Source organism: Wasmannia auropunctata, unplaced genomic scaffold (assembly GCF_000956235.1).
Source record: "Wasmannia auropunctata unplaced genomic scaffold, wasmannia.A_1.0 LD335965.1, whole genome shotgun sequence".
Lineage (NCBI taxonomy): Eukaryota > Metazoa > Arthropoda > Insecta > Hymenoptera > Formicidae > Wasmannia > Wasmannia auropunctata.
This window is the reverse complement of record NW_012026925.1, coordinates 532,707-557,481: the sequence shown is the minus strand read 5'-3', so window position 1 is coordinate 557,481 and position 24,775 is coordinate 532,707. Positions and strand designations below refer to the sequence as shown.

Here is a 24,775-nt window from a genome sequence, read left to right as displayed (position 1 = left end):
GGGGGGGGGGATTCCGCCGTTATAGGAAATATCGCACACGAGAAAACACGCAGCGAATTATTTTCTTTCTAATGAGCGTGCGAACGCGGTCAAATATAAAGCAAACCGACGGTACGTGAAAAGAGCATTTTCCTCGCGATGGGATTCGTCTTTTCTTCGAAATCGGCGAGAACGCGACTCGCGGATCGTCGAATCGTGCGGCATCGCGTTTTTATCGATTCGTCCGGCGAAAATTGTTCGATAGTCGAAGATGTAGGGTGAAAGGCTCGACGTGCACCACGCGTTTAATGCGCAAAGAGAATCCAGTTCAACTTGAACTGGATTCTTCAGAAAATTGAAAAATACTGCACTACCGCGGTGCGTGTATAGGGATCGAGCTGTTACGTAACTTCCACGTAACATTGCTGTAATTCTCTAACGCACTTCTCATGCGTTTAGCTTACGAAGGTAAACGGTTTCTCGATCTCTCGACGAAAGAAAGTATATATGTACGGGTAAAGAGCCGAAAAGATAGAAAGACAATGAGCTAAGCGAATCGTATATACGCCGATAATTATAACGACTAATGAAATCGCGTGTCTTCTTTTGTGAGAGCCCGCGTAATGAGGTACGCGTATATACTCGCCTTTGTTCTCCGTAGAGGAGTCGGAGAGGTGTCTCGTGTCGAAACGGGCAACGAGTCGTGAGAATATTTTTTTCCGACGAACGTTGCACGACTAAAGCGAAACGCGAGGTACAAATGGTGATGGATTGTGCAAAGAGGCACGGGTCTATCTCGCCGCCAACGGGATTATTTGTACAATCGTTTGGTCCTCGAGAAATATTGACGCAAGTTGTCCCGCCTTTGCGATATTGTTGGATAAGACCGCGGTATGGTCTTGCGTTATTGCGCAAAATTCATAATTCGTTTAATGTAATATTTAACGTTTTCACGCTCTTTAATACTCTTCGTGAAGCTCATCTGCCGCGTGGCGTGTCGTCACTTTAATTTATAATTTTTGTCGGAATTAAGCATTGCCATGTCAAACGTAACTTTATATTACCATATTTCGCTGTGACGCTATTTTTGTTTTATAAACTATCCCTTTTTTTTTAATCGGTTACATTAACATTAATAGAACAGAATTGAATATATTGTAAAAATTATTTTTTTGTCATTAAAATCAAATCGCAGTGATTGTAAATTTTTTTACTTTATAAAATCTTTATGAAGTCCGAGAAGTATTCAGTTAAGTTTCTTAATTAATAGTAAATATAATTTTTTTTCTATTAATACACAAACTGTGGGAAAGTTCAAAAGTTATCCGGATTTCTTATTTTTGTTCATAAAATGAGAAGTTTAAAAAATCTCTTTTTTTATTGCTAGAGTCTCATTATTATTATAATAATCTTATTAATTAATTTTAAAACAAGGTTTGACATGCAACTCACCGGTTTCGTTTAGCACGTTGTCCAATCCCGATTGCCTCAGGTACTTCGCCATAGCGAAGAGGCCCTCCCTTCTCAACAACATGGCGAGATTCTCCTGCGACGTTTGAGCCCTAACAGCTTCTTCTGCCGAGGTCGACGAGGTCTCCGTGGACGGATGCTTGGAGAAATAGTATGAATTTGACGTGTGATGCGAGTAAGACGTCGGAGTCGCCGCCGTCGTTACGATCTCGTTCACCGGCGCCATCGTTGGGATGAATTGGCTCCTGGTGGACGACGAGTACTTGGTGGTCACTCGCGGGATGTGATCCGACAGGGACGTTTTCGTTGGACTGGTGTTCAGGGAGTTATACACGTGGCCCGTGACGCTGGACGCCGAGGTCACGTATTTGTCGGTCGTGGACACCGAGTTCGGTGACACCGTGACGTAGGGGATTCCGGTGTATTCCGGCGTCGCTGACTTGCTGAAAATTTTACTTTGTCGTTCAGAATCTTTTACTGTACTAAACACGAGTAAATAAAAATTAGGAAAAAAATCTAATTCGAGCTAAATAAGGCGAACCGATATCAAATGAATTATATTTCAGCAATTAAGCTTGGTGCGTGAAACGGAATCCCACTATCCCAATAATTTATTTTTGATTGTTATAAACTAAAAAAAAAAGTTATTTAGATGGAGAATGAATTATATGAATGAGAATCGCCACGATAATCACCTTTCGCTGTATCTGGTTGAAGTAGATCTGACGGTGGTGGGTCTGAAGGTCGCCGCCGTCGTGCTGACGGAGTTAAAAGATGACACCGGCGGCCTGGACGTGCCAGTGGACACTATCAGATTCGGATCGAGGCTGGACTCGAGATGTTCTAGCGTGGAGGACTGCGTGGTCGGCCCGAGGGAGCTGGGCGGTAACTTCAGTTCGCCCTTCTTGATCTTCTCGACGATGGACTCGATGTCGGTGCCGCTCTCCTTGTCGTTGGCGTTACCCTTGACACCCTGCACCTTGTAACTGCCGTCCGGCTGCTCCTCCAGCAGGACGAACGTGACCTTCTTCGCCGGTAGATTCTGGATGATCGGCGTCTTGCCGATCTCCTCGAGCCTGCCGTCGCTCTTCTGCCGGATGATCTCGAAATCGGCGCCCGGCGGCAGCACGCCGCCCTTCGTCAATTCCTCGAAGAGCACCTTCGGTGGTTTGACGGTCGTCGAGGACGAGACAGCCGATGTCAGAATGGTCGAACCACTCGGCGAAATGGAGGGTAAGCCGTTCGGCGCGTGGATGACCTGAATCTTCTTGCCGTTCGGCAATATCAGATCCCTGGTAGTGACATTCCTGGCAATGTCATCGTCGTCGCCGGACTGGGCTAGAGCGAGTTTAAGCTGCTTCAGCAACAGTTCCCGCTCGGTGCTTCTGCTTCTGCCGCCGGAATTCTGTCTCGTCGTGCTGGGTTTTTCGGTCTGATAGATTACCTTGATCTGCGGTTTCGGTTTGCCTTGCTGCAACAACTGACTCTCTTGCTCTTGGATCAGGCTGAGCAGGTTCTCCGGAATATCCGTCTCCTGATTAGTACTCGAGCTAATCAGCCGTCTGGATGGCGGAGGTGCTTGTGTAGTGGTGGTGGCCGTTGCAGTCGTGCTCGCTGCTGTGGTTGTGTATTTCTTCTGATGATTAGCGATTGCCTTGAGAAAGAGATCCGCCTCCGATGGCGTGATGCGTCGCGCCGTCGGCGAGGACAGCAGCAACGGCGCGGAAGTGGTGCTGACGGCGATCGGGGTTGACGTCGCGGTCGGTGGAAGTGGCGTAGTGGAGGTGAGCCTCTGGAGTTGCTGTTGCCGTAGCAGTTCCTGCTGCCTGCGCAGCTCCTGCTGCTCGTACAGCAGCTGCTGCCGTTGCTTCTGGAGCAGCTCCAGCTCGCGCTGCTTCTCGAGATACTCCTGCAACTGTACCGTCTGCTGATCGCTGAACAGCGGCTGCGACAAGTCTTGCTGAAGATTCTGGAAGTTCTGGTTGTACTGATTGTATTGTTGCGGGTATTGCTGCCGTTGGAATTGCGGTGTTTGTACGCCACTACTTGCTTCGCCACCGTTCACGAAGTTCGAAGTGCCGAGTTGCTGGGTGATCTTCTGTTGTTGCTGCTGCAGAAGCTGCTGCACCTGTTGCTGCTGCTGCTGCAACTGTTGCAACTGTTGCTTAGCTCGATCAACCTTGTACTTGGCCAGGGAGGAATACGGCGTGCTGGACTGGGCTTGCTCGAACGAGGGAAAAGACGTTACTCGCGGATTCTTGAAGTCCTGAGTGGGACGTTGCCGGTACCGTTGATGGTGTTGCTGCACATCGCTCAGTATCTGGGCTTGCTGGGAAGCCGAGAGACGAGGTCGCGGATCGTTTATGATGCGGCCCTTGAATCAGACATTTAACGAATATATCGCCTATTCTCCTTAGAAAGAAGTAAAACGTTAACATTTCTTGAAGACGCAAAAATAATTGATTTAAAGCTAATAACAATTTACATTTTATTTATATTTTTTCCGTCAGAACGATTGCTTTACGTAAAATTTTTTGCGCGTTAAAATGCATTACTGCGGTCATTGCTCTTTATTTACCCTGTGCGATGATGCAATGTCTCTCTTATGCAATATAAAATTTTTGCGCACATTCAAAGCATCATGAGCATGTTAATATAAGATTATATAAGATGATATTTCCAGTGGCATTTATTATCAAAGCCAAAAAAAAAGTTAATGACAACACGTTTCTAAGGTTCGGTTACGACAGTCTTATTGTTCTCTTCTATAATAATTTTTTTTATGTCGTAGCAAGAAAATTACACAAAGTGTATTTTAAAATGCGATAATGAGACATATTAACTTTTTGTAAATGAACATAACTTTTAGTAAACTTAAAAATGTATATGGAACTATGAAAACGTGGAAATAAAAATTTGATAATAGTGCCAGTAATAAATCTTTCGTATATTGCAGAGAAAGTATGACTAATACGAAGGGTATGAGAGTATGAAATCGTCGGCTTCGTTCGACAGTTTTCATAAATTACTCTAGTTAATTACTTTGCGAATTAGGTTTTGCATTTCCACTCTACTGAGATACTTTATTGGATAACGCGTTGTATGACAGCAAGATAAAAGATGATAAAAGCGAAAGCAAATCGAATTCACTCAATTGGCACCAATTCGGTATATGTCATAAGATTTATAAATTATCGTAGATTTATGTACTCCGAGACGCTTGGAAACCTTTGAGGCAAGGGGAAAATCGCGTTGAGAAGATTACCTAGGCGATTCAGTAAAAGTTACTGGACATATGATATTTACTCTTGCGAATATTCAATTTAAATCAATATATCAATGTACTCGTATATATTTTACAACATAAATTTTTTATTTTTATTTTTTTAGCTAAATGATCTTTCAAATACCCGTTCTCTCAGTTTCTCATTTCTCTTCTCGTGCTTAATACAGCAAAGAACGTATTAAAAAATTATTTAAAGTATCATTATATAATGATTATATTTTGTGGCGATTAAATTTAATTCTACTGTAATTATATATCATTTATAAAAAGCACGATGAACTCAGTTGGAGGCGGACTTTCTTTGAGAGGAGAATCTCTCTAGATCTATTATTATATCTTTATACATTTATATATGTGTAATTCCACAAAATTGGCAGTAATTAATTTCCAAATTTTAAACAACAAATTATTTTATTTATAAGACGTTTTCAAAGAGGATTGCATTAACAGCTTCTCAGCTTGCGTTGTGATAAAATTGAAAAGAGGTCTTATTTTTTTTTTCTCCAACATACTGCGCATATTGCAAATTCCTGCCTATATTGATTCCGATTATCGCCGCTTTTATTATTGCGATATAATATCGCGCACGGCACGCTCTCAAATTCATTGTTGCCGCTTTTATTGTGCGCGCGAGAAAGACGCGCGAATAATTAACGTGGCCGTAATTAAGAGGGGCATTGTTCGATCTTCCTTTCTCCTGGGTGCCTTCTGCTGTGAGACAGGTCTTCTCGTCCTCCCGTAGAAAGTACCCGACCTACTGCAGTTTCCATTTCACACACATAACGACTTACATATCATGTTCGAGTGGAGATCGACGTGTGTGCTGTGTTCTTTATATAACGACGCAGCCCTGCGGCTAATATCCGCGTTTTGCATGATTACGCGTCTTCTCGCGGTTTGCAGCTGTCGCATTTTTACAAGACGCTCACAATATTATTATTCTGCGGGGAAACCGCTGACATTTTTTTGTTTTATATGACTTTGCGAGACACTATCTGGATGTCGTACTTCCCGTATTTTACGGTGAAATTGTCGTCTGATGATCGAAAATAGAGCGCGCGACGTTTCTAAGAAATTTTTATTATTTGTAGACGAGATCTAAAATAGACTGTCGGTTAAAATAGCAGTTTAAAGAGTGAAAAGTGAGATGATGCAAACGACTCGTTCGTAAGGAATTTCAATGTATGTCAACAATGTTTCGCTTCGCGTTCCAGGTCAATTGCACGTATTCGATTTCATTGACATTGACATTAACGCCGAGGAATCTCTAAACATCGTCGTGTTACGTCGTGATTATTCACGACGATATTAAATAACGATTATTTTTGCATTATGATCGTTTTTATTAAATAAATAAAACTTTATATTTTATAATTTTTTCTCTTTTATCAGAACTGATGATAAGATGTTGATCCAAAATCTGTAGGTATGTAAAAGTTGCAAATGAATTTGTAAATACACATTTTTTCGACAAAAAATTTACGTCAAACTATTATTATTATTATATACTTTTGATACTTGTAAAACTATTCCGTTATAATGATATGATTTTCAATCATGTATGCTAAACAGATTTGGTTAAATTGACAAGTGCAAGGTTACCAATACTGGTTTTTCAATATCACAGTCGTACTAGTTTAACGTCACGCAGCGTGACGAAATAATTTCGCATGGACGCAAGGAGCAGTCTTTAAAATTATTCGCAACTGCATTGCGTCCGTTAGTTTCTCGCATCACTGGCCGCTGCTCTCAATCCTTCAGCTGATGAGTCGCAAATCAATCGATTAGGATTATTAGGAGCAATTATAGGAATTGCGTATCGTTCTCTTTCGCAGCTGTGACACTTTGTTAAAGTGTCACGAGCCGTGAGATGTGGCGATTACGCGTCTGCCTCGGACTTTCTATTTTAGCACGTGCGGCTGAAAAATAATAAACCCCGGTTTTGTAAGCGCGGCTCACTTAAAAAGAGGCAACCTTCGCGAGTGCCTAATCGCTCTCGTTCGCTAAGCGATCGGATTAAGTTGCACGTCAATGGGTTACACGAGATTCCTACGCGTAATTACCACTTTCCGCAACAACGTTGCATGCAGCCTGACGTGCGGCAATACTCCCGGTGCGCGCGTTAATCAAATCAAACCGGATGTTAAAATGTCGTGAAAGGATCGTATACGTATACGTAAATGACGACGCCGTCGCGTTCCACGACGAAAATGCCACGTTCCAAAAGAGTTCTGCGGCGAAAAGAATTAAGTTTTTAAAGCCTTTACTGGAATTGGATCTCCGTCGTAGTCGCGAAAATGAGCTATCTGGCAATTTGCGCGATTGCCTCGAGAAATGGTCTGCTTCTGTCAGAGGATAATTGAGGCCTAGAAAGCGACGGAGTTCAGAGAAACTTTGGAGCACTGTAGCAAGAATGACGGGGCCGTCCTCTGTTCGACGATTCATCGCGCGTATAGGTATTCGGATTTTGCGCGGAAAATTCGGCTCAGCTCAAACTGGAAAATCGTGTCAGATTCGCAATTCGATGGGTAAAAACGCGATGCGAAAGAAAGATAAAAGATTCAAAAAAAGCTCGTTCTTCTGAACAATATTTATAAAAGAAATTCATTGCAGAAATAAACTTGGAGGATCGAAAATAAGTGTATAGAAAATACACTTGATGTCCGTTGCGTAAGATTTAATTTTAAAGATTGCGATTCCTTCCTTCCTTTTTCATCTTCAAATGTGAAGCAACGATTTCTTTAAACTCCTACGTACATTTCAAAGATGCCCGAGCGTCTCGAAAACAGGTCGTTGCTAAGAGTTCTTTCGCGAAGGGGACGAATGCAATCGCCGTATATAATGCCTCGCAGCCCACAGTTAATCACTCTCTTGCACACATATATGGGCGCTATTAGCGAATATATAAAAAATGTGAAGTGGAGCGAACAGTCAGGCACATGGTGAATAAATAGCTCTCGGTGCAATGCGCTCCACCCACGCGTGAATAAATAAAGATATCAGAGAACATGAATTGCTCGCGAACGAGTTTCGATAGGCAAGAGATAATCGTTATCACGTGTCGCTTATCGAAAAATATCATCGTTGGAATTATAACAATTTCCGCGTCCTACCAGAGAGACAGAGCTCTGACCGGTGCGGCTCGTGAAAGACAATCCTCTCACTTTCGTGCCACAAGTCGACCGCAATTCGTGGCCGGTCACCGTAATTTGTGGTCGGTCATCGCTATCCGGCTTTCGAGAATCCTCCCGTAGAGAGGACAATTAGTAAATCAGTGTAGAATCTTGGAATGAGTACGATAATTGCAAAATTTAAAAATCAGCTAAATTTTCTTAAAGCAATTTTCTTTTAATCAATTATTGTTTTATTCACGTCGTTTTCCTTGCTTATTTAATTCATTAATTTTTACATGACTGAAGATGACTATAAGTAAAGTTTGAAATGTCTCAAGAATTTTAAGACTATGTAATAAATTCTTTGAATAAATGGATATTTTAAATTGTAACTTAAAAATTGTTCATTTAATTGACCTGGTTTTTTATTCTAATTTCTTTTAATTCATTTTTCAATCTTCAATGCTTGATTAAATTATATAAAATAATTATTCAATTAACTGGATAAAACGTAGAGAGTTACTCAATTAGATGAAATATTGCTACAACTGTTGCTCGTTTCCCATTATTGAAATTTCTCTTTCGTCGCGATTAAAGAAAAAAAGCTCTTAATATCAAATATAAAATAACTCCTAGCCTTGCCATTAAACCTGCTCACTTTTCTTTAATCCGCAGTGCAATCCGCAGAAGAAAATTTACTGCAGCGGGGGAAATAGAATAACTCATTAAAAACATATAACGCCACTGCATCCTTTTACTCGCTGCGCCGAAGCGATTATACCGTTTCTCCTGGCGGTCCAAAGATCAAGGAACAAATCGAGGGCGTTTATAATGCCCAGAAGGAGCTAAGAAACCGCACTTGGGATAAACGTTCTCCCCCTTTTTTTCCCTCTTTCGCCTGTGGGAAACTCGCGGCCACTGGACCCGCGCATGGCTTTTACGATGATCGTGCGCCGCTTAATTGCGCCAGTGGATACGGACTGTGTATGGCCAGACGCGGCGTGAGATCATACGTGCATTTCCAACTTGACATGCCGTATCTGTCGTATCTCCCGATGCGAATTTATGTTCCCGTTGTTTTCATTCGTTACACAACGAAGATCGATTAAGACGATTCGATTATAAAGTTATAAATAAAATTGAAAATTCGTGAATTAAACAAGCAAGATAAATCCAAATCGAGAACTGACTTCAAACAAACTTTTTAAATTAAACTTTATTCAACTATTTGTCACATTTATGACATCGTCGTGATTAACTGTATTTTTTCATCTTTCATACGGAACGAATGATTTTGCTGGAAGATTTAAAAATTTTGTTGGATACCAAATCTATAGAAATAATTCTTGGACCGTCAAAATAATTTTCTTGGAAAGTCAAACTGATTGCTAGAATATCAAAACGTTTTACAGCAATGCTTATCATTTCTGAGTTTTCAACAAAATTATTTTGATGGTCTAACTGGTCCAACAGAATTATTGTCAGATCCAAATATTTTGAACGTACATTTATAGAACTTTATAACTATTCTTATTTTACATTTTCAACTTTGACTTTACTTTCAATAGGAAACGTTACTGTAATATAGCATTATTCGAAAGTTTAAAAATAGAAGCATTTATAACTCGTTCTCTACATTTCTTGTCGAGAACAAGATATGTATGTTCCATGCGAGTATTATTACTATTATCTCATCCTTCATTCTGTTCTGTAAAATTGTTCAAGCACGCGCGTGCACAAAATCGAGAAAATCACGCTGTAAGTAGATAATGTTAGCAATCTTACTGCACTACTCTTATTTTATACTTCGTGATTGCATAATATGTTGGTATGCACGATCAAACGTGTGCATTCACTAACTGACATGCCGCATATCTTGGCTTGTGCAACGAGTGTTCCTTCACTTTTCGAGCCGAAAGACAGAAATGTTTTCCCCGTAAAGAGGATCCTTTCGGCGATCACGTTAATAGCAGACTACATTTTGTAATATCTTCAAACCAACAATAATGTTACGCGTTATATAACAATATGAAATTATGTTTAGCATTTACAGGACTAATTACAACTTAATGTACACCATCGGGTTTAATGTACACCAAAGTGCTTTCTTTCAGATCGCTGACTTGCATTATTAATTGAGTGTGAATGGTTGCCGGAAACCGATGTACCTTCCGATTAAAGTAACGCAACGCTGCGCGCCAAGAGAACGGTGTTTACTTTATAATAGCCGCAAACGTAAACCTCCAGAATGACATTTAAGCCAATAAACTGCATCACCTTATCCAGTTAGGAATCAACAGAGTACTTTCATATCCTGCCCCGGAAGGCGCTGCCTTTGGGCTAAGTGTTAGCTTTCCGCACGAAGCAAATCCAATTCCGCAGTAACATTTCTACTTTCATTTAGATGTGTTTCACACGTCCTTTGTGAATACCCACGAGCCGCCGGTGTATTGAATATTGTATTGTCGGTATTGTCAGGCAGCGCCAACAATCGCGGCAACAATAGAGATAGAATCAGATAATCAGAGATTTAGCAGATAAAATATACTTAGAATGTATTTAAAATCTTCGTTTGCGTGTCTAATTCTTTTTTTTCAAAATAAAACACAAAAGTGAACAGGCAATGGGAATCAGCGCAGTAATTAGTACGCAAATTACAATTGCCAAATAGTATATTCTTTTTCAAAATATTTTAATGTACTCAGCGTGACTTTCAGCATATCCTTGCGTAACTTTAACGAAACGTATTTGAAGTGTTTTTTTTTCTTACGGTTTTGTTAAGTAAACGATAACTCATGTGTGTTTTCTTTGGCGTTCAAAGAAGAGCTTCTTACATCGAGTCCAGAGCAAACCAGAATCCGATTATCGTTCCGTGGGTAGCATGACGTTAAGTAGTTTCTTCGGCGAATCCTACGAGGCTCAATCAGCAGATGAAAATTTCTCCCGTAACAACGCGCGGCGTGTCCTCTTGCCGTGGAGGACGGACGAGAGAAATTTCACCCCGGGGTCACTCGGAATTCGCACTTTCCGTTTCACCGTTATTATCCGCGATGCCAACACGGTGCAATTTTTACGTGGGAGCGAATGTATCGGAAGCGATTTCCATAAGGCGGGCATATCGCGCACCAATGAGAAGAAAAGAAGAATATCGCGCGCGCGCGCGGAAATTGTCCACGATCGAAACCAGAAACGCCTCGTCTAGAAAATTTTGCACGCGAGGAGCTACGCTTTCGAGACCTATGGCGGACTTCCTGTGACTCTTTTATTACCGTCGGATCATTAAGTATGATTGAATGCACCCGCGATACATATTTCCTATGTAATTAATAAATTCTATACGGTTAGTTTACTGAAGTAACGCTGAAGTTATATCGTCAGTTATATCATTGGAAGTACGCGATTTTAATGAAGTTTCGAATTAGGAAAATTAATTCAATTAAATATCTAGTTTTGTTCTCTCTCTCTCTTTTTCTCTTAATTTTATTGAACTAATTAATTCTTCTGGACACGGATTATCTTCTTATTTCGTTCTACGTGAATAGTATTTTTCAAAATAAAAATGTATAAAATTTCACTTTTCAAGTAAAGAGATATATCGCATAAAAATGAACGAACATTGAAATTCGTGATCATAAATTTGACGTATAATTGAATTCGGTTGCACGATTAAATACATTAACTGTCATCGAAACAGGTTTTTTCCTTGGCGGAAGTTATTTGCCGAGTAGCGATATGTAGGTAAGAGTTGAGCAGTAAAAGTGGGTGAGGAGAGAAAAAAGACGAAAAGGAAAAGAAAAGTTTAACCTTCGCCTCCGTGTCCACCGCGAGGAGAAATTGATTAATGGGACAATCGAGGCGAGACGCATCGTCTCCATTTACAGGAAGTCCGAAACACATTCCAGTTTCGCCTGTTATTCAAATTTCGAGAAAGCTCAGAGATAAATCAAGTATCGGTGGAATGAAATTTCAGTCGTCTGGAAGAACGAAAATCGTAACCTACAGCTTCTCCCACGGCAGAACAGAGAGAACTTTCGATCGAATCGTTCCCGTAATCATCCTCGTCAATTTTCAACTCGGGCAGGAAGGCGGGAGAAAGTGCGGTTATATAGAAGCGTATTAAAAAAAGGGCACGTATTATTATATATATTTCAAGGCTGCCGCGAGATATGTCGGGAATAACGTAGCGATACCGCAGCTGAGACTCTCCTTGCCCATTTATCTCGCGTCTCATTGTAAAATTGATCGATAAACACTTTCCGATGCAGACAGTCGCGTTCTTATTACGCGGCGTGTTACCCGCGCCGTCACGCTCTCTTCGATCGCTCCGTAATTTGTCTTAACCGGCATTCGATCGTCCGTTCCTGTTATTAACGGTTGACCAATTATTAGCGATCAAGCGACTTCATCGTGCCGTTACACCGGAGTCCGGAAAGTGAAACGATGCGGTAACAACGTTCCGATGGCTCCCGTCTCATATCTTCGCGATACCGACACGAGCGAGATTCCACGAGGTTCACCAGGAGGGAAAAGGCAAGAAATTAATTGCACAAAAGTGACGGTCTGACGGCAGGCAAACGTTCGTCGTCGAAGCGATCTTTCTCGTAAACTCCGTGATGAGCTATCGCGATAAAATTAATTACAGTCGCGAGACGGATTTCTCGATAAACAAGCGAGCGCGTTCGGATACCTTTTACAGGAGGAAACTCTCGCGAGCGTTCGATAATTCCGATTGTAAAATGTATAATAGGCACCTCCGCGAGAGAGCGTATACGTATCACTCGCAGATTGCCGCAAATGATTGTTTCGTTGCGGCAATTTTATAGTTCCGAAGGACTCAACCCGGTGAACGTTTTGCGTAAGAACCGCGGAGATGGGCTCGCGTGTAAGATATCCGTCCGGTGCGACGAGCGACGGTGTCGAAATCCACAGTGGACTGCTCTCGCGGCGGGATACTTCGTTGAGCAGCGTTTGCGCAAAATAAAATGGATCGCGCGTTGGCCAATTGGCACTCCGGATAATTTGCCCGATTGTTATATTGTTACGGATTACTTATCCGCGCGATTACACCGCGCGAAAATAGGGGGATCGGTTTCGAGGTGAGCCGAACGACTCGCGGGAGATTAGAGAGAGAGAGAGAGAGAGAGAGAGAGAGAGAGAGAGAGAGAGAGAGCACGTGTGTCTGTGAGTTCGCGGTTAATTATCTACAATTATAGTACTCGATTACTCGATTGCACCACTTAATCGAGTTGAGAGTAGAAACGGCCGTGCAATTACAGTCGGTTACGAGATACAATCGAGGCCTAATTGTTTCATTAGTCCAGATAATGTTTTCAAAATTTGTGGAATTGTGCCGCGTATGTGTGTTTTACGAGCATGGAAAAAAATGCTTTTGTAGCACAAAACGCACGTAAATCTTCTCGACTTGAAAACTTTCTTCTCGAAGCAATCTGCAATCTCATTTAATTAGACTCGTCTTTCCTACGCGGGATGTTATATGGCTTCACTTTTACCGAGAGACGGCACTAAGCAAAGTAGACAAGCGAGAAGTATACGAAAAAAACACTTTCGCAGAAGTCATCTGACGAACCAGTTGATTAAAAGATATGGCGACGATCTTCCGACTCTTCCGTTACCGCCTATTAAGGCGTATCATAAAACTGAACTACACGAGCGAATATTAAATTTAGTGAATGTTTTATTGCTTATAATACAAACGGGACTTCTTTTAATTCTTAATTTTTTAATCCTTCCGGAATGAAATTCTTTTATAAACGTATAATCGATTTTTATGAAAATCTTGCATCTGTTTTCAATCGTTAATGCAATGAAAACTACAAAACTTTTTCTATATTATCAGAGAGATTCGAGTTATTTTTAAACGTAATTATCATATATTAAATACTTTCTTAAATTTTAGTTCAAATTTCACGAAGTTTTACCAAAGTTTTAACATCTGCATCCGAAAGAAATCGCTGTAAGACTTAAAGTCTATGATAGTTATTGATTCGATAAGAAAATATCGATATTTCGACTCTGAATGAATTCAGACTCTGTTGCATAATGTTTATTTTATCTCTGCAATCTTTATAAATTTAATTAAATGCACCCACGCGATTTCATTTATCACCTATAAACATCTCGGCCTTTTATACTTTACGATGTCGCCATTGTTTCGTTACATCAGTGTAATTGTGTCGTTAATTGCTTTTCATGTGATATTTCGATGCTTTGATATTTCTTCAACGGTATATACGAGTATACACCCACGGAATGCGAAAGCCGGCCTTTCTTCCGCGTTTATATATATTATCGAGATCTCATCGCGCGATCTGGACAATAGCTTAATTGGACGACAATAGCGCAATGCGATTCAGTTGATATAATCGATGATTATTCCACGGCTGCGCGCGTCCACGTGTCGTGTGTATAATTAATTTCATTAGAATGAATAATAGGCTTTCACAACAGAGATAGCCGCTGATACCAATTTCCTTCCGATACACGCTTCGCCGTTCGTTCCACTCTGCGTAGAACATTCACGAGCCCCTTCCCCCCCCCCCTCGATTAATACTGGATTGCGTAATTTCCTCGCCCGAGACATTAATTACACCCCGTTCGGCCGTCCCGTTATCTTTTCTACAAAATAACGAAATTTTGCCCGCGCGGTCGTATATCCGCTATAACGCGGCGTTATACGCCGAGGTAGATTTCTGGAGAAAGTGAGAGAGCACGTAGCATCCTTCACCTTCACCCATTGTCCTGTATATTTATCTCGATCTCACCTCGTGTCGCCAGGTAAGATTCATAGAGCGCGAAGATCCGATATTTCCTCATCGCGATCTGCTGTAGCACCGATCCATCTGCCGGAGGTTAATAGTCCGTGACACACGAAAGCGAATTATTAATGTTATAATTAAACATTCGAGAAAACGAAAAGGGAAGGATATTTTTCATCAATTGAATGGCAGAAACGGATAACGAATTAATATATACGATTTCCCTGCCCTGAATTGTGTGATATCTTAAAATAATTTTATATTGTTTTCGCTTATTATTATAGTTAAAATATACGCACTATCTCAGCGTGGTTTACATTTTAACAAACGCGCGTCTCTTTCACAGAGTATATACGTACGTATTGTATTAATGAGGAAAATGCTTTATTTCCCGTATTTTAAAAGTCCAGATACGCTCTAAATGAACTACTCCTTATCGGGAGGAAGAAATATGGGATAAGAAGAGCGCAGCAGCCAGAGCACCGTTTCAACGTACACGACGAAGGAAAATCGCTTTTGCCGCAGCAAGCGTACCAGGTCACACGTCTGCGATGTAAAGACGATTTCTAACGCGTGCCAGAAAATCATTACAACAAACGACGATCCTGCATATGCCCCGCGCGCGCTTGTGTTCTGCAATTACGCGCGCGTAAAATATAAAATTGCGCCCCTTAATTTCGCGCGATATTTAATTTTGTGGAACGGCGCCCGGTGTGATGTTGCGTGAATTGCCCCGCGTTTTCGCGCGAGAGATTACGGGCAAATCGAAGTGGAATGGTGAAAACCGTACGCCTCTTATGTAAATTGCGGAAAAGCCGCGTGGAACGTTAGCGCGCTCTTTACTGATTACCGTTAACTGGTCACGGGATATAATGCTAATGGACGACATAGCTTATATGCGATTGCATAAAAAAAGATTATCTCTGCACGCGTTACTTTGCAATGTATCAGATACATGTGATTAACTTTAGAAATATCTTTAGATCTACATGATGTTTTTAATACCTTTTTATAAAGATATAAGATTATTTTATATAATATACAGATAATAAAATGGATTATTTATTACATGTATTATTTATATATTAAAATTCTCTTTTGATATTTTTTTACAAGATTATTTTATATAATGTATAAATATAATGTAATAATTAATCAAATAAATTATTTTATTATTTGTATCATTTATACAATATAACATGGATTGATTTAATATTTAAATGTTGAAAACAACAACAAAAATAATAAACGAATGTGAGCGCGATTGCAAACATTACGCGAGAATAATCGTTATGCTACTCAAACAAAACGCGCCGCGCTGTTTCGAATATCAAATGTAAATATCTAATCAGTTGAAGATATATCTTCTCTGATAAAGATGAACGTTCCCTCGTTGTTCGCGTATTAGAAAGTTCCTGCTTATACGCGACGTGTGTACGTTTTATACCCAGCGGTACATACGTCGTTCGAGAAGCTTCCGGAAGAGGAGACGCTTGAACCGGAAGCTACTTCAATTGGATGTCCCTCGTATTTCCTTTTACACGCGCACACGAGATACTTTTCATATACATGAAACCGCACATGGAAACCTGAACTGGTTTTTTTTTCAGCGGCCTGAGTGAAAGGTCCCGCGATCGGATACGTTCCACACCGTTTGGACGCGCATCCACTACTCCTGATGTTATCCTCAATTAATGACAATTACTTTTCAAGAGAGCGCTCTTCCCTCCACTTAGATTAGATTAGGATGAAGAGAGATTACTCACACAGAATTATTTATTTTTCATTAGTATGAAAGCTATCAAAAGATTAGACTGTTTACATACTCCAAAAGAAGCTTAAGAGAAACTGAGAATAGTTAAAGACTCTTAAGATCTTTCTGTGCAACAGCTTTTAAACGTTTATCATAGATCTTGTAAGTGACAGTTATTGTCTCTAAAAGGATTAGTAAGATACATGTTCTTAAATGTACTGCGGTGTTTGCATTTTATATTATAAATTGTTCATTAGCGTAGAGACTTTCATAAATTTTGTGCACAACGCTCTTGATATATGTGCAAAGAATTGATTCCTAGAGAGAAACCTAGCAATTAGAATAAGATGCTGGAAGGATACGCAGGATTGATAGTCCAGATGCAAAACACTTAGAGGGGAAGCGAGGAAGAAGGTACGAGTGAGAGAGAGTGAGAGAGAGAGAGAGAGAGAGAGAGAGAGACAGAGAGAAGGCAAAGAGGAAGAGAGGGGGGTCAAGAGTCACTCTGTTAGTGGGTGAGCACTCGTGCGGTTCTACTTTCGTGCAGCCTCTGTTGTTTTATGATTTTGCGCTTCAGAGCTCTATCGTCGTAACCGCACTGAACGGACTGATCTAAGAGAAAGATAGAGGAATATTCAAATTGACACACGAACAGTTATCTTTCTCTTTCTGTGAAAGCACGCATTAAACGCACGGAAGTAGGTTAAAATAAAATATTGCGATGAATATACAAGAAATTCGATGACAATATTTCACAGTCGTCAGCCACGCTGAATCGTCAATTTTACAAGATGTCTAATTTCCTACAATATTTATCATGTGTCAATTTGTTAACTTGTTTCTCTTTTGCCGTAATTGATACAGTGGCGCTTTGCATGCTTTGCATGTATTTTATAAGAAACGTATTTTCTATACTTTTATTTTCACATATAGATTAATTTATACTTATTTTTCATATATTTATTAATATATAATGTCAATTTGAGTTACTTTTACTTGTAAAATATTTTTCTAAAAGTGCTAATACTTCAGATTTTATGTCACTTTCCTTTGACATAACGTATCTTTGTACAAAATTATTATTTATTAAATGTATCAAATTTTCTTTTAAAATTTCTTTTCACTTTTCTATTAAAAAATCTGGAACATTTTATATATATTAATTTTATATACATATATTAATATAACATATCTTTGTACAAAATTATTATTTATTAAACATATCAAATTTTCTTTTAAAATTTCTTTTCACTTTTCTATTAAAAAATTTGGAACATTTTATATATATTAATTTTATATATATTAATTTGAACAAGAGATAGGAAATGAATTATGTTTTTGCGCTATAAATTTTCAAAATAGAAAAGATCATATAATATCACGTTATCATAAGAATCACGGTAAAAGTTTCATTTCCTGTCTGTAAGGAACGTCTGTTGAAAGAAGTTAACCTGTGATATTGTCGAATTATCATATCTATAAACCGGTACTGCGTAAAACGCGTTACTTAAACAGATAAATCGCATCGCTTTCCAGGTAATGCTTCCTCTGCGCCTTCCAATTCGAATAAAAACATCGCGACGAGTATTCGACAGACAGAGGCGAGTCGAGCGTGAGACGCGAAATATAGATTCCGCGTTCTTTATGAGAGAAGACGAACCGCGAGCGTAATTAACGCAAATCGCGATTCTTTTTTTTCCTCCTTCTTCTTTGCGCACAGTTACTGTCCCGCGCCAGTAAAGTTTCACTGCGATCGTCGAGGTAGATAGCCGGAGGATTCGCGATGCAACGGGCGCACTGGTAACGGCCTGATTACGTCAGGCGCAGCAATTTCATTAAATCTGCATACTCCGTCCGCGCGCCCGAGTAATCTACGTGCCCGGAGCGATACATTAAATCGAGTCCCTGGAGAAATTTCGAAACGAATCCAATCAAACGTCAAAGGATTCATTGCGGAAACGCAAGCGAGATTGATGATGGAACCTCTGAAATTGTCGAAACACGAAGCCTCACAATCAGCTTTCCATTGCTAACTCGCTGTTCAATTAATTATTCAATTTTTCCCAATCAAGTAAATCAGATAATAATACAGTTAATAACAAAGTTTTTCTGACTAATGTAACTCGCTCAAATAATCATGTATTCCTAGAGGACAATTCACCTTATTTTACTAAAAACTGAATATCTATTTATATATTTTTACGTTACATTTCTTATTATTACATTTTTATATTACATTTATCTGTTTTATTGTTGATACTAATTTAGGGATTTCTCGCGCATCCAAACATCTCTAATTCTGACAGGAGTAAAATCGACTTCTTATAAGATATAGTGCAAATTTTATGACTTTTCCACGAAGGAAATTTTTGTGACAGTAAAATATAAGAATAATGAAGCAATTACTTTCACCGCAGAGCGAATTCTGCGGTTTGTGCAATTCATTTGGATGTAAGTGCCGTTCCAGCGATAATACGAAACGCATTTAAATTTTCGTTCGCGCTTATACACGATTGTATCACTACTCAGACTGCCGCTTTTTAAAACGAGTGTATGGAAACTACCGATCTTATCGCCGTGTGATTTTTAGGTCGAGAAATTAATGTACTACGAAGCCGCGGGTAACTTCCATTCGAAAACGTTAGGTTCAGTAATTGCCTCGTGATTGATTAAAACGCAAAGAACTCCCGCTTTTACTTCAACCGTAAATATTTTCTTGTTACTTCCATGAAATATTTCGCAAAATTTCATGCAAAAATCTATACAATATGGATTAATGGCATATTGTGTACACCGATTAGAAACAATAAAGCGGAATCGAATCGAGATTAAACGCGTGAAAAATCGCATTTGTCAACACCGCTTTTAGACGTTAAATCCGAGACCTCTCGCGACGCGACGAATCTCGCGCCGTTACACTTCCATTACGCAAATACATATTTTGCCGGTCGATCGAGGAAAGTTTTTTGACGCGAGAGAAAGTTGCGTGATGGAGTTAATTAAGGAAAATGAAAGTAATCATGACGAAAATTGTCGCTCGGTAGTCGTACAAATTTTCCGACTAAATAAAACGGGCCAATTGGAGAAGGAAGAAATTAAGAAGAAATTTAAGAAGTATAAGAAATAAAGGAACTTTGATTAGATTATTTGCGCATCGGTTCACGACGATATTAAATGCATTTTCCTTATTTTCCCCCGTTCGATAGTAAAGCATAGACAGATGTTGCTTCCTGTTACTCACCTGTTGAAGATGGGGCAGCTCGGCACCGTTTAGAATTGCAGGATCGGCCTCAGCTGCCGCGAGGACGTCACCCCGCAGTGTCAACGCGGTCCACAGAAAGCACAAGAAGTATCTCCGACTCATCGTGGAATAATGAAATTCTATTCCCGGCTCTTTAGATCGACGTCCGCACTACGTCGAAGCACCCGTTGTATCCCTCTTTCGAATTTCACCACCGGTGAACATGAGAGGAGCCCTCTCGCGCCTCTATTAAATTTACAATTGCTCTCTCAGGCAATCTCTCAGTCGACGATCCTTGTAAATAAAGATGAACCTGCCTTATCCTCTTAAAAAAAAAAAAAAAAAACAATAATCTCACTCGTGAGATCAGGCGCGAGGTATCCCTATTGTTTTTTCTTCGTCTCTTCGATCTTATCGGTCGCGGTTCTCTCGTCTAATCACGCGGCAGAAGCGCCTCTCTCGCGTTCAGGGGATATACACCGGCGCGATTCCGTTTCGGCGCGGCGGCGTCTCTTCCGTTCTTCCTTCCTTCCCGCGTTCAAGGAAGAGACGAGAGATCAGGAAGAGGCTGAGCGGCTGAGGCCGATATGCCAGCTACCAGTTGCGGGGCCTAACGAGTTCGCACGTCGACGGGGACGAGTTTGGGACTGTTGGAGATCGGAAAACGTCCGAGAGTTTTACTTCTCCGCGGACGCGGGAAGAGTTCTCAAGTGGGAGACACAGCCGCCAGGTAGGCCGGTGAACGTCAACAAAGAAGGAACCCACTTCTTCTCTCGGCATTTTCTTGCCACGGGATAGGGTGAAGGACCGTATTACTTGCGATGTCCACCGTCAATCAAGATTTTAAAAAAATTTAGAATATAATTTACTATTTAAAATTTAAAACTATTCAAAACTATATACATATTTATATTTTATATTATTTTATTAAATTTCAATGAAATGTTTGCTTGTCTAATTATTGTTATAACGACTAAAATAAAAATTAAAAATAAAAACTCTCTAAAATTCTTAAAAGTTAAATGCCTTTTAAAATAATAATATAAAAATAGAAATAAATAATATAAAATTTATTGTATCTCATCTTATTAAATTTTGATAGAATTTTTTAATTTAGAATTTTAATTATAAATTTAGAATTTTAATTATAGATTAATAACCAACTTTAAAAATTTTTTTAAATAGTTTCCTTAATATGTCTGTAGTAATGTGTGACGACAAACATGTGTCGTCACATCTTTTATCTTACAATTTATATTAATTTTTGTACTTAAAGGAAAAGAAAGCAAAATAGATTTCTGGATTTCTCCCGAGATATTTTCGACATATGAAAACGGAAGTAAACCGGAAGGATAGAGGTAGGAATTCACTATCAGAAGTAAAGGACTTATTCCTAAATCTACCTGAAGTCCGTCTTTAACTATCTTAGATTATTCCTTTCGAAAAATCCCTCCAATAATCGGACATTTTTTCTAAGCCGATAAAACAATTATATATTGCAGTCTAATGAGCAAACTTTCGAAAGCTCTCTCTCTCTCTCATTCGAAGAAACATTCATAAAAAGCGTTTTCTTTTTAAGCCATCATTTAAGAGACCATTACGACATCACGATCGAAGAGACGTAAAGAAAACCCTCTTTCGTTCCTCTTCCTTATCCCGAGTGATCGGAAGAGGAATGTTGCACGAGCGATTCCACCCATCCGTTTGACTATTACTTAACGGCGATCGGGGATCGAGCGGACGCTTGAACGGACATCGGTCCATTATGTTTCCGTCCAAGCGTCGGCGTTCCGGAGAATGAGCAAATGCGCGACGTACCATTTTACAGTTGCCTTTTTTCCCATAACGCCGCGCCGCACCGCTTCCGATAACACCGCCGCTGTTTTATTCGCAGCTCAGCGAGACGCGCGCTCGCGGAAATGCCGCTTGTTATTAAGCCTTTGCACGCCTTCGATCGTACTTACGTTATACAATTTCTAATAAATTAATTATTACGTAAATTGAATAAAATTGTTCAGCAAATCGTATCCAACGTTTCCTATTCTCTATATATACGTGTTTTTCGTTGGAACTTTATTCAGCGACGTTCTTTTTTAAAGCTTTTCCTCGCAATTCCTCGCGCGAAATACGTCAGCGCGCGACGAACCGACGTGAGATGGAATACCGAATGACTCTTATTGGATCTTATTGGATCGTAAGTATGGAGAGATCTTATGAAAGAGCCCTATCATTACAAGAAAAAAAATAGGTCCTAGGATCACAGTTGGGGCACCGAGGCGTGTGAAGCAACCGAATCGTGCTCGAGAATGCAACGGGAAGAAGTCAGTTCGTGCAACGCTATGACTAATGACACACGTAATGCAACGACGTTATTAGGGAATCAAGACCATGCGGTACGTTACCTGCGATATTCGTTCGATCGATGCCGCGACGTTTCGTCATGGTTCCAATACTTTCTGATCGCGAGCAGCGAAAACACTTTCGGCTTCGCCCGGGGCGACGAAAACTCGACCGTCCAACGGATCTTCCTTTCTCCATTCTCGATTATACGACGGCGGTACCAGAACTCGCGTTTTGGACGCGATCGTCCGCTTCGAAGGCGGATTTACGACAAGCTCCCGCTGAAACATTTAATACAAAGTAATATAAATTTATTGAACTAATCTTAGAGATGAATTATGTATGAATACGAGATCAACTTTCTCTTGAGAATTTTGTCAAAGTCTGTCATAAATTTTTTTAATCAATTTTGAATTACATTACTGAAAACTATTGACTCCGTATATATTTTAGCATAAACGTTGGCGCATTCTAAGCGATGCTTAAATACCGATTTTTATTTAACGACAATTGATTTCACATTCAAAAAGCTTTCATAATTTCCGATAGCACATGGAAAGAACAAATTTGCAGAAGTAGCTAAAAATTTAGCTAGATATAGATCTGAAAAATAATTTTGTTGAACCATAAAAATAATTATATTAGAACATTAAAACTGATTGTTATAATTTCCAATTTTTTTTTTACAGTATTATTATCATCGCTTGAGCGTTCTATAATTATTTTAATGATCCAACAAAATTATTTCCCAGATGAAACTAAATGTTTAAATACTTTAGCAATCGTAAAAACAAAATATCCACACACATATACGAGCGGCTACCATATTTTAAATATAATAGGATATGTATAATGTATCTTGTAACATCCACAGTTATTCATTTTTTAATTATTAATATAATAGTGTAATGTATTGTTTATATAATTATTACAAAGTAGTATTTAGTGTAAAAGGCGCTGCCATATTAATATCTATAATCTTCTATGATTTGCGTTCTAAGTAATCGCGTGCTAAGTTATAATCGCGTGTAGCTTACAAGTCGCATTATGAAATCTGGAAGTATAAATAATTAAACAGAGACAAGAATTTTCGCAAGATTGTTATCTGCGAGATCTCAGGCTCGTCTATTGCTTGACCTCGTACTTTATCAAGCTATTTTGTAGACGGCAGTGCATATATATGCACATAACGCAATATGCGCATATATTATATTTCCGTTATATCATAAAGCCTATAATCACGCTCGTGCTAACGCGCTCTACATTTCGTACTCTGTTTATCGTTTGTTTTTTACGCCTACCCTAAAGCCATTTTCCGCTCTTTCTGCGGCAATCAGCCGCAGAATCTCGTAATTATTGGATATTCTCAATTTTCTCGAGAAGTAAGTTCTGTTCTCCGTGGCGATACATACATATACATATTTATATATATATATGTGCGTGCAAACTTTCTTCCTTCGCACGGTTATTACTTTCTTCGCGGCACGCACGGCAACTTCCGTGGAATTATCTGTCCCTAATTCTCGCGGATGAAACGAGAGAGATGACGAAATTTTCGTAAATCGCTAGGCATTTTATCATATTAGCGGTAAAGAAGAATACGTGCTAAATTGTATTACGAGATCAGAGAGAGAATTCCCTTATTACAAGGTCTAACCTTTGACGGAGTCGAATAAAGCGATTACGCAAAGCTGTCCGAAGTTGCCACATGACGTACATTTTCGATTAGCGATGAATTTAACATTGCGAAATAATGGTGTTATAACGCTTTTCAATCGGAGGCTGCCAATTAAGACATTAAGACGGCCGCGTTACGTAAAACGACATAATCTTCGTAAGTTTATCACGAGACATCTACCGTGTCGCCACATGAAAAGTATTATGTGAATGTACAAGTATCGTGTATGGGAAAAAGAGGCTTTTCTCTTCGCGTATACGCGTATATGAATCCTCGTTAAAAAGCGTTTCACTCGAATGAAAGGGAGCGGAAGCGATCTTAATGAGACAAGAATTATGCGATTTCTTGTATAACAAGATCTCTTTCGTAGCTGCAAAACTATGGAAGGATATCACAGATATAACTAAAAGTCGAACAATAATTCAAATAACTTCCCGAAATGAAGCTTAAACGAAATTCGGAAACGTATAAACGTATCGCACGACTTAATAAGAGATGTGCGCGTTTCAAAACATATTAATTTATAATTTGTCTAATTTGTATGATATTATAATTTAACAATTCATTAAATACATTAAATTATTTCTAAACAATTTTAATAAACTTAGGACGATTTTTAAAACTAAATAAATAAATAAAATTAAATGTATGATAATTAATCATAATATTTAAATATGATTAAATAATGTGTATAATAATTATTTATAATAATTATTTAAATGTTGAAAGAACAAGAAATGACTTTTACTTATACTTTTCCCTGCAATTGGACAAAGATGATATTTCTGTAGCAGAACATTTGCAAGACCTGCTTCAGCAATGATAAATGCTTTGCCCATAATATTGCCAATAACAGATGAAAGGATATCATATTATTATTTGTCATTATTATCTACATCTTTAGCTTTACAAAAACTACATTAATTTGATTATAGTCCAAATTAGAGCTATAATCGGTAAAGCGATCTGTGGTCCACAACATTTTGATTAAGCTTTCCAGCTATTGATATACAATATCTGCAGTCAAACGAGTAATGTATTCGTAGTTGCATATTGAGAGAAAAAAAACAACAAAATAATTCAATCGCATTATTTTCCATTATTCGGCCGCGATTGCATTGCGCAATTAATATCCATGG

General features: G+C 39.2%; 1 protein-coding gene across 1 annotated transcript in view; it reads right to left on the bottom strand.

The window, feature by feature from the left end:
• Positions 1 to 24,775, bottom strand: part of LOC105454991 (histone-lysine N-methyltransferase 2D) — a 30,481-nt gene that overhangs the window by 3,704 nt on the left and 2,002 nt on the right. The window contains exons 2-5 of the mRNA XM_011698001.1: positions 22,021 to 22,239; positions 19,619 to 19,943; positions 2,145 to 3,823; positions 1,432 to 1,892 (exon numbers count right to left, since the gene is read on the bottom strand). Coding sequence (XP_011696303.1) covers positions 1,432 to 1,892; positions 2,145 to 3,823; positions 19,619 to 19,741 — 2,263 coding nt within the window. The 5' untranslated portion in view covers positions 19,742 to 19,943; positions 22,021 to 22,239. The remainder of the gene's footprint in view (positions 1 to 1,431; positions 1,893 to 2,144; positions 3,824 to 19,618; positions 19,944 to 22,020; positions 22,240 to 24,775) is intronic.